The sequence below is a fragment of the Parus major genome, chromosome 5, assembly GCF_001522545.3.
Source record: "Parus major isolate Abel chromosome 5, Parus_major1.1, whole genome shotgun sequence".
Taxonomy (NCBI): Eukaryota; Metazoa; Chordata; class Aves; order Passeriformes; family Paridae; genus Parus; species Parus major.
Genome location: NC_031774.1, coordinates 7,273,346 through 7,290,588, shown reverse-complemented (window position 1 = coordinate 7,290,588; position 17,243 = coordinate 7,273,346). Strand labels below are relative to the sequence as shown.

General features: G+C 47.1%; 1 protein-coding gene and 1 long non-coding RNA gene across 2 annotated transcripts; one reads left to right on the top strand and one right to left on the bottom strand.

Moving 5' to 3' along the window:
- Nucleotides 1-1,483: 1,483 nt before the first annotated feature.
- Nucleotides 1,484-10,549, bottom strand: LOC107205403 (acyl-CoA (8-3)-desaturase). The gene is made up of 12 exons (XM_015629730.2): nt 10,297-10,549; nt 8,250-8,360; nt 7,777-7,974; nt 6,911-7,012; nt 6,651-6,779; nt 5,405-5,465; nt 5,203-5,279; nt 4,621-4,718; nt 4,205-4,301; nt 3,920-3,999; nt 3,404-3,529; nt 1,484-3,191 (listed from the first exon to the last, which is right to left on the bottom strand). The coding sequence occupies exons 1-12, from the start codon at nt 10,492-10,494 to the stop codon at nt 3,140-3,142; spliced, it is 1,329 nt and encodes a 442-aa protein (XP_015485216.1). The 5' UTR covers nt 10,495-10,549; the 3' UTR covers nt 1,484-3,139.
- Nucleotides 10,550-10,689: 140 nt separating this feature from the next.
- On the top strand, nt 10,690-13,513 carry LOC117244555. Its single transcript, XR_004497904.1, has 3 exons — nt 10,690-10,897; nt 11,444-11,529; nt 12,378-13,513. It is a non-coding gene; the product is annotated as an uncharacterized LOC117244555 (long non-coding RNA).
- The last annotated feature ends 3,730 nt before the right edge of the window (nt 13,514-17,243 follow it).

The following is a 17,243-nucleotide window of genomic DNA, read 5'->3' as shown; positions in this document are numbered from 1 at the left end:
AAGCCAAGGGAGATTACTATGGATCAGTCAGACCTTTGGAAATTTTGCCTGAGGGGCACCACCAGCATTTCATATAAGCTGTCATGGGTGTATCATTTCTTGTTGCTGTTTCAAAACAATTCTAGATGGAAATATTTCCCCATTTTATGAACATTTAATACCAGTCCCTGCAGAAGATGCAAATCCCAGAGAAACCTCTTCCAGGGTAATCCTCTTTCTTTCCCACCCATGAGCAGTGTTGCATTACTGCACTTGTCTTCTACACTTTACCTGTTAGGAAATCTCTTTATATTCCTTATAAAAGAATCTTGGGAAGCTGCAAATCCTCCCGTTTATGAGCAACTCGGCTGCATTCATCATCTATCCTGTGCAGATCTACAGTCATCTTGATTTCCCCTACTTTTCTAAAGGTGGGGAGAATTCCATAAAGAACACCATTCCCCTCTTCAGGAATCTGGGATAATGGATGCAAACACATCCACAAGTTGGGCAAGGACTGCAAATCCACACCCTTATCAAGTCCAAGTGAGTGGGTGTTGGGAAGGGGGAAACTACAGCGTTTTCCTCTTTCAGTTACCCCATCACCCTTAACCATATGAACATCACCCTGGCATGTTTATAATTCCAGTTGCTCCGTTGTTGATTTGGAAAAAGTGATTTATTCCAGGTTGGAGCCACCTCTTTGTCCAATGTTGTTCCACTTTACTGCATAATCTTCAAAGCCTTATGAACCTCTGACATCTTCAGGAACAATATCCTCTTCTCCCTGCCATGAGCAAGGACACCTTCCACTATCCCAGGTTGCTCCAAGCCCAGTCCAACCCAGTCTTGGACACTTCCAGAAATCCAGGGACAGCCACAGTTTCCCTGGGCAATCTGTGCCAGGGCCTCACCACCCTCACAGGGAAGGATTTCTTCCCAATATCCCATCTAAACCTCCCTTTTTTTCAGTTTGAAGCCATTTCCCCTTGTCCTGTCACTCTATTGCCTTTGCCAAGTCTCTCTCATGATCTGATCCTTCCCTTCTGATCCTCTGGGATGTCCTCCTCCCCTTCTGATGTCTGACTGCCACCCTGTGGCTATTCCACAATATTCAGGTTCCGTTTTTACGGCTAAAGGGTTTCCACTAGATGGCAAAGTTGAGACCGGTGTTCTTCCAAGGTCGTGTATTTCAGTGTATTGTTTGAGACTGGAGAACTCTCTGGAGAACCCTTCTTGAGCCTGGAAAACTTCCAGAAAACTCAGCACATTCATATCTGGTTATGCTGAGTCAGGTTCCCTTTCAGTCTTACCCTTCAAGATTGTGAATCTGCTCACCTGTGTTATTTTTCCTGGTTATCCAGGCATTTGGTTTATTGTATTGCAGATGTTTCCTCTTTATTGTGGCAGAGAAAACACAGGAGCAGCAAATTGTGAAGAAAGAGGTTTATGACAGTTTTCTCTCTGTGGCTGTGGACAAGAACTTGTTCCACCTTTTACAGCATGAAGACTCTTTCACAGATTTATTTTACTCTGATGACAGAAAAAATTGGTAAGATAAGGAATTTTATTAACAGACTTTCCTCCATCCACAGTTGTAATAAGAGGGAAAGAAATGGAACAGGAAAACAACAAGGTAAAACAATAACTAAGGCGCACTTTCTTTAATTAAATGATTGTATTATTATTCCCATTACAATTTTATCCTTTGCTTAACAACACTCTGGGCCTGAGAAGATACATTTCTTCCATTTCTTCAACACTTCATCCTCATTTTGGATGTTGATTGGGAAAAAAAATTCCTCAAAATCAACCCATCCCTCCTGGATTCTAATCCACCAGTCCCTGGGGGACCAGGGTGATTGAGCATCTTCCTTAGTGGTGTGGAAGGTGCTACATCGTGTTTTGGCATCTGTAATGTTGGGGCAGTAATTAAAAGGAAAGGCAGTAAGACTATTCAGTAAATCCCACAGGACTGGTGTGTGTTTGGAAGGCACATCATCCAAGAGAGGGAGACCAGCAATGTTTTGGCTGAGGTATGCCTGTGGATATGCAGCTGAGTGAAAAGTTAAACACTTTTAAACAGCAGTCTGACCTCTACCACCTTTCTAGCTTCCTTGGATTTGTCTGCTGCTCAGGCAGGAATGCCTCATTCTCCACGGGCCAGGAGTCAGGAATTCTCTTCTTTTAACAAATCACCCAGAAGTTCAAAAAGATTGGAAGGGACCTTACAGCTCAGCTCATTCCATTCCCTGCCATGGTTTATTGTATTCCATTAAACCAGGCTGCTCCAAGCCCTGTCCAACCTCGCCTGGAACACTTTTGCTTCCTTAGTCACTCTTGTAGGGATCCCCAGTATGGATGGGACAGGTTTCTCTCTCTTCTGACTCTCAGTAATGGCTTCATAGCACTCCAAAGTCTGCCACGGTGGAAAACCCTTGCAGACACCACCATGGAATGTCAGCAGTGGCCAAATAACCCAGAGGCTTCCAGAGGAGATGTGGAGGGCAGCATTGTCACAGAAGATGGCACATGGGAAAACTTACACTTTCCTGTTTCCCTACCTCAATTAGGGCTCTAACTAGGTCCTGTTCCTAGAGAACTGTGGCCTGTACCTTCCCACCCACATATGTACAAATTGGTCTGGGAGCTCCCTATTACAAACAGGGATTTGAAAATACTGAACCTTCCTCATTCCCTAGAGCTTCCACATTTCCCTAATTCCCACATTCCTTGATTACATGCTGTCCCAACTTTCATACTGCACTCACAACAAGAACCACCCCAAAAAGCCTACGTTAGATAAGAAGCTTCCCTCCTATATACTCAGCAACTGAAGGATCAGCAGATGGAAAGGAACCTGTTCCCAGTCCCAAAGCTGCACCCAGCTAGGTGGAACACAGCCTCCTCCATCCAGCTTTTCCCCAGAACTCAGCACCAGAGAAGAGGAATGAAAGAAGCACAAGAGAAAATTAAGAGCACATATTAAAAAAAAAAAAAAAAAAGGAAAAAATTGTATTAATTACATTCATCCATGGAATTAAGTGGCACCACCTCCCCACCTCTGACTTAGCCAGCTCTCCTCAGTGCAGAATCTTCAGGGTGATCACCACAGGAGGCAGCAAGGCTGGGGAATGCCTCTGCAGGGATCCACTCTTGCTTATTTATGTAGATAAGCATCGAGCCACAGCTCCCCTGAATCTTTCAAAGAGCTGCCAAGAGAGAAACAAGGGAATGAGCCCCATGTTCCATCCAGAGCCTTATGGGGAGAATTCCCATCTACAGATGAAGCAAAGGAGATCATGAAGCAATTTGGGTCAGAAGGGACCTTCAGAGGCTGTCCCTTCCCTTCCATGTCCCTCCCCTTTTCACTCCACAGCACTGGACAACCCTTGACTTGGGAACACAGTGGGTCAACACTCACTGCACGATGTCTGCAAAGGCTGTGAGCAGAGGCTTGCACTGGTACTCAATGCCATGCTTGGCACACAGGGACTTCACCAGAGGGGCCACCTTCCAGTAGTTGTGCCGTGGCATTGTAGGGAAAAGGCTGTGGGAAAAGAAGGTGGTGATTCAATGGCATCCATCATCACCACATGGAATCCCAGCCCCTCTGCTGTGCCTAACTGTGGAGGTGTCCCAAGCTCCCCTTATGCCACAGCCATGCGTGCTCTGCAATGGTCCCTCTCATGTCCCTTCAGTGTCTGTGCTAGGAATTCTCCCCCCTGTGCCATGCAACTTAGATCTGAAGTGGTGCTGGCGCTCACTGGTGCCCCAAAAAATTTCTTTTTGGAGCTCCTGTTCCGCCCCCACACAAACACAAAATTAACCCACATTATCTTTTGTTCACGTCTCAGCTAATAGAGGGACCCTGAAGGCTCTTCAGCCCTGGTGTAACTAGTACTCCTTGGAACTATTCCCAGCCCCTGTTTCCACTCACTGGTGCTCAATCTGGAAGTTCAGGTGGCCACTGAACCAGTCATTGAACAAGGACTGATGAACATTGCAGGTTGCCTGGAGCTGAGAGGAAAAAAAAAAGAAGCCCTGTTTTAAGTATCATTTTAGCAATGCCCCTTCTCAAACACAGATTTCTCATCCCCACAGGAATTCTGGCTAGACACAATGACTCCAGGAGTTATTTCCAGCCAACATGAGGTGGGCAGGCTGAGAGAGATGGACTTTACACACCTAGAACTGTCACAGATCTCCATAAATAAAGTCTCACCTGGGTAGAGAACCAGTCCACATTCTTATCATAATCAATGTGCATGGGGATGTGATTCATTTGAGTGACCCAGACAAACCAGTTGCTTTCTATAAACCTGTGTAAACACAAAAAACCATCACAGATGACACACCCATGATGTGACAAGCCAGTACAAAGCACTTGTGCACACACCAGCTGGTTTTTGCCTGACAAAATGAACACCAGGAACTCCAAACATCTGTTCAGATCAGACCTACACACACCTTCCACCTCCTGCAGCCTGACAGGAAACCATCCCTCTCCCACTGAAAGGATCAGGAGAGAGAAGAACAGGGAGTGATGAGAAAAATAACCAGGCAGCTGGAGAAAAGCTGATGTAAAGGATTTATACGAACTGGGCAGAGAAAATGTTGGAATTGTAAGTTGGATGATACCTGACTAACATGTGGAGCCCCAGGGTACCCTTCACCCCCAGGAAGGGCAAATAGGTGAGGAAGAATCGGATGTAGAAGGACAGCATCCAGGCCAGGTCCTGTAGTACAGGAGACAGGGAAAAACTCATTAAAAGCAAGAATTTCTGGCTTTTGAATTTACCACCACTGCCTTGAAAACCTCCCACAACATCTTCTCCTTATCAGTTTTTTCCTCCCTAGCCTCATCACAAAGCAACCTGACACCAGCCATTCCCTGTGCTCAGGAATTATCCTGGTTCCATGAGCCCTGCAGAGGGCAAATACCAGACAGGACATGCTCTAAAGCACCACATTTTCCTCTGGATCTAAAGAGGAAGCAAGCAGTGAGAAAACCAAAACCCAGAGCACCAGAGAACATCTTTTGTTACCCAGTGGATCCTTCACAGAGAAAGGCTATGGAAGATCCTCCTTTGGCAAACACAGTTCCCAAATCTATACCCACATCCTTTGCTGCAGACACACACAACTCCCCATAAATCTGGGACTGGAATTCATCCCTAAACCCAGGAGAAGCCTCCCCCAGCCCCCAGGGAGCTGACTCACCACCCATTGCTTCCGCTGCACGGCGAAGTAGAAGACATACCACTGGAAGTAAAGGGGCACCAGCGCTGGGGGACCGACTGGAGGGACAAACAGAGCCATGAATTATCCCAGCAGGATGGGATGGGATGGGATGGAATGGAATGGCAAAACAAGGGGCAGAGTGACTGCTGGCCGTGGAACTACAGAGGGGGAGGTTACTCACTAATGAAGAAGTACTTGTGCTGGTGGTTGTAAGGCATGAACTTCTTCTTTTGCACACCAAGCTGTTAAAATACACAAATTACTCAGGCCATGAAGACACCTGTGCACACACTCCTAAACTTCCAGATGTCCTGTCCAACCAAGCCAGCATCCACCATCCCCTGGAACCTCAGTGTGGATGAGTTTTCATCCTGCCCTGCGTGCAGAAGGGGCTGGGCAGTGCCACACACACACAGACACACAGTGACCTGCACAGGAAGCTCTGGCCCTACAGAGGGCACAAGCTGCCTAAAAATGTTGAAACAGAAACCCACACAAACAGTTTGCTGACAAAGCAGAACTTCAGAATTTAAAAAAAACCCAACCAAGCTATGATACTGTTAATGAAGATGGCAGTGTGTGGAATTCCCACCTCCCTGCAATTAAATGGGAAAACAGAGAAATGAGCATCTAGGCATGAAATTGTGTCCACAGGAATGAGGGTGAACAGATTATCTTCCCTCTGAGGCTGCTTATTTTTCAATGTTTCCTGTACATACAGGAACATAACAGATGTCGTACATAACAGATCAAGCCACTGGCTTCCTTGAGTAATGCCATGATATCCCTGTACATGTTCAAACTAATTCCCAATAGCCCATCCCTTAATTTCAATGCAAATCAGTCATTTAAAGTGACACTATGAATTTACATAGTTTTTTTTTTAAAAGGACAGCAAATGCTAAAGCCACTCAGTTAACTGCAGAGCTGTACCAGAAATAGAGCTGGACTCCAGATGGGAACCACTGTGATACCCACTGCCAGGCTAAGACCACCAAAATAGCTTCCTTGATCAAGAACTGTAAAAATTCCAAAATTGTAAAAATTCCAGACAGCCCTGGCTTGTCATCTGCTGTTTCCATCCCCAGATCACTACAATTCATCACACTGATCTTGGTAAAAGAGAACAACTTGTAGTTCTGATCTTCATAAAACTGAAAGTCTCTCATCAAGGGAAATAGGAACACATAAGCATGGCAAATATTTAATTCTTACCTTCCAACACTGCAAAAATAACTTTGAGTTAAGTTTTAAGAATCTAAAGATCTCAAAATTGTTGGAATATTACCGAGGAATATTAGAGATTAGGGGAAGGCAATGTAGCACTACATAAAACCAAACTAATTAGCGTCCAGTCTCCAAGCTCTCTGCAAATTCCCAAATTTGAATCCTACTGCTGTCACCTCCCAGCTTCCCTCAGGTCTCACCTCCACAGAGAGGGTTTTCCCCAAAGCAAAAAACAAGGGGTGCATGTTGACATCAGGATCCTTCCGGAAGCAGTTGGGTTTGGCATGGTGCTGGAAGTGGAGGTGATTCCACCAGCTGGCTGGGGCTCCCTGTGGGAATGGATGAGAAGAAAGTGCCCTAGAGAAGGTGGATCTTCTGCCCTTAGTTCCCTTCTTATCATGGGATTGGTTCTGGCTGCAGAGCAGGGCTACAGCAGCCCCTCCCCACATCCAGTGCTCACCTTGAGATGGCCGATGACGAACTTGTGCACCCAGTGGTTCCACCTGGACTTGCTGAAGACTGACAGGTGTCCAAAATCATGCTGGAGCCAGCCAGCCTGGGCCTGGAATTAAGAAACAACAGTGCTGCTGGGGAAAAAGAACTGTCAGGAGAGTCTGTGTCTGAAAAGTGCTTTCTTCTCCTACTCCCACGCTCCTCACAATATATCCCTGGATAGCAAAAGTGTTTCCACTGCCAGGGCCCAATCCCAACTCTCCTTTTTCACTACACACCAGTGCACTCCAGACTCTGCCTAATGACTTTTAGTCCTGGGCAGTTGTTTCCATGAGGAAGGGAAAAAAAAGTCATGGGAAAAAAAACCAGCCACAGAGCTGAGAACCAGCATTTATTCCCTCACAAAACTTCTCTGAAATCGGCAACAAAGTCTCCTTTAAGGAGCAGCTTGCTGCTGCCTCCTCCAAGTACTTGTAATTCCAAGGGGATCAGCTGGCCACGGGAGGAATAGCTGGGGCTTTGAGAGCCGGCTCTCCCCTCTCCTCTAACTCCCTGCAAGTTCCCATGGGAACACCGTGGCTTGGCCCCTGCACACTGCCTTGGAGTTCTGGCACTGTGGAGCTCAGGAGCAGGACATGGCTTTCATCATGTGGGGAAGGCTGGAATAAGGAAGGCTTTGATGGAATATGGGGAGCAAAAAGCGAGGCAAAGCCTGCTCTACCACAGCAGCACATGTAGTTTTGCCCTTTCAGTGGAATTCAGAGAAGCAGGATTTGGGGAAGTCCGCGATGATAAGATTCGTTCACTGCTTTGGAAACAAGCACCTAAGTCCCAAATTTGGCTTTTTGAGGTTTATTTTGTGTAGTTGCTCACCTGGACAGTGCCCAGAAGCACCGCAGAGAAGAGGAAAGGCACCAAGGATGCTCCAAAATACCAGATGATGAGCCAGGCCGCAACATCCAGCATCAAGATGTGGCAGAGATAGAGGATGAAAAAGATGTGGTTGGGCTGGAGAAGCCCCATTTTCTCCACAGTTGCACGGAGCTCACGGAAATCTTCCACCAGCTTTTTCTGTGGGGAGACCCAAAAGCATCCACTGGAATTGGGAAATGCCTCAGGAATGTGAATAGGAGCATAGTTCTTACTCTCAGAGATGAAAAGAGGGGAAGCTGAGGATCACCCGGAGACAAATCTTTGCTAAAACTACAAAAATGATGTGAAATGAAGCTTCAGCCAGCAGTGATTCCAGGAAACCCTGTGATCTTATCTACAGGGAGTTCTGCCTGCTGGTCAGAGAATTAAACTGCACAATTTCAACCCCAAAATCAAGTTTTTATGACACTCACATTCTTGCTGGGCTCAAAGCTGGGCTGATCTGGTGCCAGTTCCCCAATCAGGAGAGGGTTCATGTACTTCCTTACCAGTGCCTTGTCAAGATGAAAAGCAATGAAAGGATCCTGAAACAGACATAGGAAGAGGATGAAGAAAAACCATCATTCGGGTGTCAGAAAGAGAAATCTATTCCATGACATGCTGGACCATTCAAAAGATTCCGGTAGGGGAAACCAGCTACTTTTATTATTTAAATATGGTGTCAATCTCCATGGCAACCAGGTGAAAAAAAAACACTAATGGCTGTTATCACTACAGATTCTGTCTCTATACTTAAATTACAAATCCACGTAGGCACACACGGCACTTTGGCATCTAATTCCTGATCTCCCATTTACCTCCTTTTTGACATTTCTCTCCTGATACCCAAATTAATATATTTTTACGATCTCCCTCAACCTAAGGATGTGAAGTTTTTAAATTTTCTGGGACAATATTTGCTTGCTGGGAATCACTTTGTAAAATTCCTGCACCATGCATTGTTTATGACTATAATTACTAGGCCATCATTGCATGCTTTTAAAATAAAATGTGCTCTTAAAACATCTCTAGTCAGGAAAGGGGTTAAAAAACTGTCTGGTTTTACAGCTCTGGGCTTGCTGTAACATCCTCCCAGGTCAGGGTCAGTGAATAAAGCAAGGAAAAAGAGAGGGGAACCAACATTTGCATTTTCTTATTGGAAAACGGGGGGAAAATGGGGAGGAGTATGTGGGCAGAGCAGGGGGAGGATGGTACCACACATTTAGACCAATCCTTTCCACGAAGGCTGTAAAAGCTGGAGTGCAATCCCAGCTAGGGGTTAGGGGATGACTGACTGCACCTTCTAGAAAGCAGAACAGCAAACCAGACAAGTTATTCCTTTACTTCCCATTTCTTCCTAGTTTTGTGAAGTCTCGTTCTTTTGATCCCCAGGGACAAAACCACTGGAAAATAAAACTTGGCAGGGGTTTCTGAGCGGTCAGCAGTTCAACTGCACCCGACAGTGGCACTGATATCATCACCTAAAGAATGCAGCTGGCTGCAGTCCCAGCATCCAGCCCTGCTCACTCCGTGGGCTGACCCTTTTCTGGTCACAGAAACACAGAATGTTCAGGTGGGAAAGGCCCTTCAAAGCTCATCTCATTCCCCCTGCCATGGACACCTTCCAGGTTGCTCTAAGTTCCACCCAACCAGGCCTGGAACACTTCCAGGGATGGGGCTCCACCACTTCTCTGGGCAACCTGTGGCAGTGACAGGGCTTTGAAAATGCATGTGTGCACCCTGCCCTCATCAAATGCTGCAAACTCACTTATTATTTTTGGCTCTAAATGGCATTCATACGACGGGATCTTCACGTGGAGATCTCAAGTTCTACCCTGACTGAAACACAGCCCATCAACGCCACCCTAGAAGTAGATTCCCACCCCACATCCACCCTTGGGTCCAAACACGTGCACTTGGAGAAATTCATGGAAAAGCCACAAGCAGACAAAGGAAGTAAACACCGCTGTCAAAGCCACCCCACACCCAACACCAGCAGCATTTACTCCGCTCTGCAACAGCGGCTGGCACTCAGACACGGATGATTCATTTCTTTTTCGTGACTGAAATACGACTTTCAGTGATATTCTGCTCCAGTGCCATCTCATGGGCTCGGGAAGTTACAGGAGGGCGAAGGCAACCGCGTTGCGAACAACTCTGTCACCGCTTGTGCCACACGGGCGGCAGCATCCGATACTCTTAGGTGTGCAAAAATTACTGAAGCGTTTAGGGTTGTTTTTCTTCCCGGCTGCGGTTTTTAGTGACTCCTTCCGCAGCGCTTCCTCGTAACAACAATCCCGAACAATCCCAAACAATCGCTGGCGGAGCGTGCGCCCTGTGTATTCCCTTGTGTCCCGCTGCCGGCGTACGCGTGTGTACCAGCCGAGTATCCCGGCGTGCGACACGCGGCTCCTGCCCTGCTCCCATCCCCGGGGATCCTCCTCCATCCCTCCTCCATCCCTCCCTGCCCGGGCCGCTCACCGTGGCGTCCTGCCCGGCGTAGTGGCTGATGACCCGGGAGCCCCCCGGGTGTCTCCGGCAGAAGTGGCTGATGTCGTACACCTTCCTGTCGATCACCAGCCAGCGCTCCTGCGGCGCCGGCCCCCGCCCGTTCCGCTGCCCGATCTCCTCCCAGGTGAAGCGTCGCATCGCCCCCCGGTCGGGCTCCGAGCCCTCCATGGCCGAGATGGGCTCCCCCGGGCTCGGCTCGGCTCGGCCCGGCTCCGCCCCCCCGCCCACTGGGCTGCGCTCGCCGTGCGCCCGCCCCCGGGGCCGGAGAGGGGCGGCCGGGATGCTGGGGCGGCCGGGATGCTGGGGCGGCCGGGATGCTGGGGCGGCAGGGGTGCTGGGGCGGCAGGGGGGACAGCACGGGACGGGAGGGAACGGGAGGGAACTCGGGCTGTCCGGGCTGGGACGGCTCCCGCAGTCATTTCGTTTAGAAAAGCCCTCTGAGAGCAGCGAGTTCCCCGGCACTACCAAGCCCAAGGATCGTTCGGGTTGGAAGGGAGCTCTGGAGATCATCCAGTTCAACCCCCTGCCCAGGCTGGGTCACCTGCAGCAGGTGACACAGGATCGTATCCAGGTGGGTTTGGAGACTCCAGAGAGGGACACTCCACGTCCTTCCTGAGGTCCCTGAGCAGCCTGTCCCAGTGGCTTGCCATCCTCATGTAAAGAAGTTCTTCCTCACGTTGAGGTGAAACTTCTGAAGTCTTTGTTTATAGCCTTTGCTCCTCGTCCTGTTGCTGGTCTCCAAATTCCACATACACACAGCTTTTAAATCCTCCCAGCTGATTCCACCACTGCCCCGGACAGTCTGTTCCAGGGCTTGCCAACCCTTGATAACATTTTTCCCTCATATCGCACTTAAACCTCCCCTGGCACATCTTGGGGCTGTTTCCTCTTGTGCTGTAACTTGTTACCTAGGGGAGAGATTGACCCCACTTGTCTCCACTGTCCTTCCAGGGAGTTTCCCTTCCTCACAACCAAGTTCCTTATTTTGAACCACTTTTACAACCTGCTTCTCCATATTTCTAGGCTTATTATGACTGATCTTCCCTGCCCTTGATTTTGCTTCCCCTTTCCAGCAGATCCCTCCCTCTCTTCCATCTGTTCTGCCTCTCTCTTCCAGCTGCCTCAGCCTTTCCTGCTCCTAGGGCTCCTTTTGGCTGCCCATGCCTGCATATGCAACTGGAGGGAGGGAAGGTGTTGCCACAGGTAAATCATATCAAAGACCTGCAGATGGTTCTTCAGATGGCAAAATAATGCTGGAATGATGATAAAAGAGACCAATCCCTCTTTGTGGGACTTCATCCATATGAGTTACAAATTAAAATTCCTCTCCCCACACTCATCTCCCTTTCCATAGCAGCACCAGGCTTCTCCCTGAACTCTCCTCATTGATCCTGGATTTCTTTGTTTCCATTCACACCTTCCAATCTGACCTAGTTACAGCAATTACAGCTGAAGGTAACCATAGAAACAAAGAGCCACCAGGCTGCATCCCCTCTCGTTCTGAGCATCACCTGATGGCTACATCACATCTTCGAATTCTGTGCCTGCACTGTATCGAATGTTTTTATTTCCTGCCCTTCAGCAATTCGTATTAATAAACATTAATGGATGTTTAGCATCTTTTAAAATGTAACAGTTATATTCAGAACAGTGCAGTAATTATTTCAAAATTCATTTTCCCCCATCATCAATTGCACAACAGAATATTTACCTTAAATTTAGTTGATATTTATGACCTTATATCATGAATACGGGGCACACAGAGAGATCAGTTTTCTTTTTCCTATATTTTTTATAAGTGAATAAATTCCATCTTCCTACACAAGTTAAACCTCTGGATACTTCTTTTGAGGGATCTTAACAGGCAAAAACCACTACTAAATTTGATAAAATCCACTCTTGTTCCCTTCATGTGCTTCCTCTGGTTTCAGCACCTATAAGGGCTGTTAATGCCTTATTTTCCCAGACAAACTGTACAACAGCCCTTGGAATTATCTTCCAAGCTCCTTCTGACATTAAATCCCTGGCTGTGATTGTTTTCCCCTGAGCAGATGACTCAAGACAAGCCATGGAGGCTCCTGGAATCAACCACCCCTAAGCAGTGAAGGTTCAGTGAAGGTTTCTGTGTCCTGCCAGCCGCCAGCAATGCTTGTTTCCCCTGCCCTTGCCCCACTCAATGCGATCTCAATGGGTGTCTCAGAGACAAGAATGGGACCTTTGTCATAAAAACTACCAGGGAAAAAAGCAGCTGATGTTATAGACTCACCAGCATGCTCCATCCAGCTGGGATTCCTGGCATCAATCCCTGCTGGAACACAATTAGCCAGGTAAAACGGGTTCTTCAGTGCCCTGACTCCTTGTTTTACCTTCACTGCTTCCACCTCCATATCTGCTGTCACCATCATGCTGTGACCCAGCTCCCCAGGCTACCAGGAACCACCAAAAATCCAAGGGGAGGGAAGAGATGCTCTTTGGTTCACTCCTCTGATCTGCCTGCAAATCTGGTGACAGGGAATCACCAGAATTTGGAAAAAATATATTAAATTTCCTTATTTCACGACCATGATTTGGTTGGAGCATGCTTTAAAATACCCAAGTGACCTGGGTGGTGAGGGATCACTAAATATTTGGGCATCTGGGGATCAAACAAGTAATCAGGGAAAGAGGGAGATGGGTTGAAAGGATTGCAGCCTGTCTTTTCTCCTTTTAGAGAAAATGAGTTACAATGATGAATGGTGAGGTCTGAAACCACAGGAAAAAAAATAAAAGAAAAACTAACAAATGCTGAAAAACAGTTTAAAAGGGCAGAGTCTAAAAGAAGACTCTGTTCTTGGCTTTGGTTCAGCCTAAGAAAAGCTGAAGACTCCAGGCACAGGGGAATTGTGGCAGCATGATTTACAAGCTTCTGTCATCAATGCAATTAAAACAGCCATGCTGATGAAGCAAATGCATCAGGAAACCACTAATTTAGTCATTGTGTTACTATCAGGGAGGAGCCTGAAGCTCCTGACAGCTCCCTGTAACACCATTCCTACACCAGGTTTAGGATCCACTGCAAGGATCTGTGTAACGCCAGCAGAAGGGGGAGAAATTGGAAATATTCCCTTTATTCTTGTATTATTGGGAATTAGCTGGAATACTGGAATAACTTGGCCTAAATGAGTTAGAGTTGTACTCTTTGTTTGGGTTGCTAACACTTCATACCCACAATAAATTCTTGATTTTCCATACAAGCAGTGTAACTTCATGGAATATTTGCTCAGCGCTCTGCTCTAACAATGCAACTGACTGTTAAAATTTAGATGCAAAAAGGCTGAGATTTGGGAGGATTTAGCGTCTTGGCAGGAAAAGCACCCAGGAATTACTCTGTGTAAGGGAGGAGATAAAAAATAAGCTTATCTTTTGTCCTTCAGAAGTCATAAATTCAGATTAGCAGCTGAGGAAGAGAGGTGGTGATCTCAAGTTTTACACTTTTGAAAGCAAAACCTGAGTAAGGAAATAAAGGAAAGGATCCCATGATAACATGAGAATACCAGTAGGATTTTCACTAGAAATCGTTATATAGCAGCACCAGAAGAGAGAATTTCCCCCCTTATTGCCCTGCTGCAGTGTCTGCTGCTTTCTGAGTGTGATTCCCTCCTCTGCTCCCCTGGCAGCCAGAGCAGTTTGTGCCCTGACCCTGATAATCCCACGGCAGCCCAAGATCCACTGCAGAATGTGGAATCCCTGCCAGCCATGGCCACACAATGGGGATTTCTGTTCCTTTGTTGGTTGTTTCCCTCATAAAGTTCCTCAGCTCTCAGCTACTGTCCCAGGACTAGGAAAAAAGTGGAATATGGTAGAGTAAAAATATCCGGAGTAAAAAATATTAAGGAAATCTTTGGCAGCAGTTTGTTTTAAATACATGGACTGCTGCAGCATTCCCACCTAATCACTGGGTTCCCTCACCTCAGGCTCCAGGCTCCAACTCCCAGTTCCCAGCCCAGCTCTTTCCCACTATGTTTGACTTTTTTATTCAATTTATTGTTTATTTTTATGTTCAGAGCTCCTCAGCCTTTCCCTCTTGTGAAAGACAGGGAAAACCTGGGGTCCTTTCTCTCCTTAACTTGTTTTTTTCTTTGGCAGAAAGGAAAAAGGTATCAAAAAGACTATTAAAAGTATCAAAAAGTTTAAAAGTGCAGCTAAATCTTATTTTCACTCTATTTTTCTCCCCGAATCCACAGTTCCTGCCTTTTTCCCCTTCAGAAATCTGCTCCATGTCTTTCCCTTGTTCACTTTTCTCTCCTGCTGCCTCCTTCTTCCACCACATGCCTTGGAGCCATCTGGCTTTACCAAGTGATGGATCTCATACTGTAAACTGGGGGAAAAGGAGGATTTTCCCTGCATCCATGAGCATGGCAGCACAGCTACAGGGCATTTCCACGTGCTGGTGCCAGTCTGCGTGCTGCTGTCAAAGCCTGGTCCTTCCTAAAAACCAAATTAAAAGAATCTTATTGGACCTTGCCTCCTCCATAAAACTCAACAAAGGGATGAGACAGCAAAAAACAAAATATGTAATTTTTTTGCTACATTTTTAAAGCACATGTCTCAGGAAAACAGAACTCCTTTTACATCAAACCAATGCATGACAGTGTAAATATACCTGAGCTACCAATTTTCCCTGCTTTTTCACCATTCCAGTCTATTCCAGTAAGATAGCCTTCATTGACTCGTTAGCTGAAGAGCAGACATGCCACTTCTACGTCTGCTCCCTGCAAAAACTCCTCCACTTCTACATCCCCCCTTCCCAGACTTCCTTCATGTTCCTCACCCTTTCATGTTCCTCACCTTTTCTGGCCACATCTCGTGACCCTTTGGTTAAACTCAAGGCTTTTATGTCCCGCACACAAGCTCTTTGTGCTGCCAAAGCTACACCGGGCAGCAACCGTAGCCTTTCACCCACTTGGCCGTAGAGCAGAGCCTGTTCTCCTCTGTTTGCTGGGGCTGGTTTGTGTCCCAGGAGCCAAAGAAAACTCGGAACAAGCACTGCCTGAAGCCTGACAGCCTGGCTGACTGTGCTGCTGGAGGCTGAGAGCAGCAGGGATTATTTTAGAGGCATCTTTCAATGTCTTGTCATTAAGTTATGGTGCCATTTTCCATGGGAAATATCCAGGTGGGGAGTTCTGGATGCTGATTTTGCTTCTTTGTCCATCTACAGGTAAATCCCAAAATAGACCAACCTCCTTATCAGCTCATTTCATAGAATCAATGTAGAATCCAGGAATGGTTTGGGTTGGGAGGGACCTTGAAGCTCATCCCAATCCATCCCCTTGCCACAGGCAGGGACACCTTCCACTATCCCAGGTTGCTACAAGCCCCATCCAACCTGGCCTGGAACATTTCCAGGGATCCCTGTGCCAGGGCCTCACCACCATCACAGGGAAGGATTTCTTCCTGACTTGTATCAGGCACAACTACAGGATTAAAAAACCCAAATTCAAAGAATTTAGCAAGCTTTCCCCTCATCACAAGCAACAAGTTTCAGGTCCACCTTAATGTGGTGTCTGGCTGTAATTTAGTCTGATCCTTGTCACAGGGTTATTTTGAACCAAACTAAATAAAACTAGCAAGTCTTAGCAAAACATTCCTGTCATTTCTGACTTTCCTCACCCCACACCACAGGCAAAGATTGTTTAACAGGCTGAAGCCATCCTGCAGCATTAACACCAGGCAGAAGCAGAGGAAAGCTCTAGCATGGCTTGGCACAAAGCTAAAGAGAAGAGATTTAGACTGGAAGAAATCCTTCCCTTTGAGGGTGCTGAGGCCCTGGCACAGGTTGCCCAGAGAAGCTGTGGCTGCCCCTGGATCCCTGGAAGTGTTTCAGAACAAGTTGGATGGGGCTTGGAGCAACCTGGGATAGTGGAAGATTTCTCTGTCCATAGCAAGGGATTGGAACTGGATGGTCTTTAAGGTCCTTTCCCACCCAAATCCTTCTGTGATTCTATGGCCAACCCTTTGGGTTCCTTCCCCTGCTTAGGCCCAGCCTCTGCCGCTACAGAAATGATTAATAGTCCTCCCACTTATACATGCAAAATAATCACAGGAAAAGATTCCTATCGCCAGGGAAGCTGGGAGTCACACCTGGCTGGCTCTGGAAAGTGGCCACAGGTCCTGTCAGAGGTAAGCAAAGCCACAGGGAAAATGGTCTGTGTTGTTTTTGTCCTTGCAACATCACACCTTGCATAACCTAACGACGCGGAATTGTGAACAATAAAGTGCCCCACGGCAAGGAAAAGATGGCAAAGATGGCACTATCCCTGTTAATAAAAGCACAGCCTTGGGCAGGAGAGCTCACCCAGCTCTGCTTGTGACACAGGAAAGCTGTGAAGTCTGGCAGCCACCAGCTGCAGCCTGGCAAAACCAGAGCAGAACAATGCAGCTTTCGGGCAGAACGGCAACAGCTCCTTTTTGAGCTCAGCAGTGGGAAGTGGGGTGAGAAGGCTGGGGGGAAAAAAAGGCAGGAAAAGGGAGGAAAAGCAGGAAAATAGTATAAAAATGAGGGGGAAAATTAAAAATATAAAAAAGAGTAAAAAATAGTAAAAAAGGGTAAAAGAAAAGAGTAAAAATGGTAAAACAGATTAAAAAGAGAGGGGAAGGAGGAGAAAGGGGTGGAAAGAGGGGAAGCAGGAGGAGGGGTGAAGGGAAAAAGAGGGAAAAGAGGTGGAAGGGGTAAAGGCTGGAAGGGGGAAAGGCTGGAAGGGGGGAAAAAGGGAAGAGGGGAGGAAAAAGGGGGAAGGGGGAGAAAAGGGGGAAGAGATGACAAAAGGGAGAAAGAGGGAGGAAGAGGAAATGGGGGAAAGGGAGGGAAAGAGGGAAGGGGGAAGGTGGGAAAAGTGGGAAAGAGGATAAGGAGGAAAAGTGGGATAGAGGGAGGAAAA

Bases quoted from the DNA above. Each gene is read 5' to 3' on its own strand.
- LOC107205403 (XM_015629730.2), bottom strand. From the start codon at position 10,494: ATGGAGGGCTCGGAGCCCGACCGGGGGGCGATGCGACGCTTCACCTGG. The intron at 5,280-5,404 runs GTGAGTAACCTC...TTGTCCCTCCAG, and splicing joins GCACAAGTACTTCTTCATTA to TCGGTCCCCCAGCGCTGGTG. The intron at 4,302-4,620 runs GTATCATCCAAC...GTGTTTACACAG, and splicing joins GGGCTCCACATGTTAGTCAG to GTTTATAGAAAGCAACTGGT.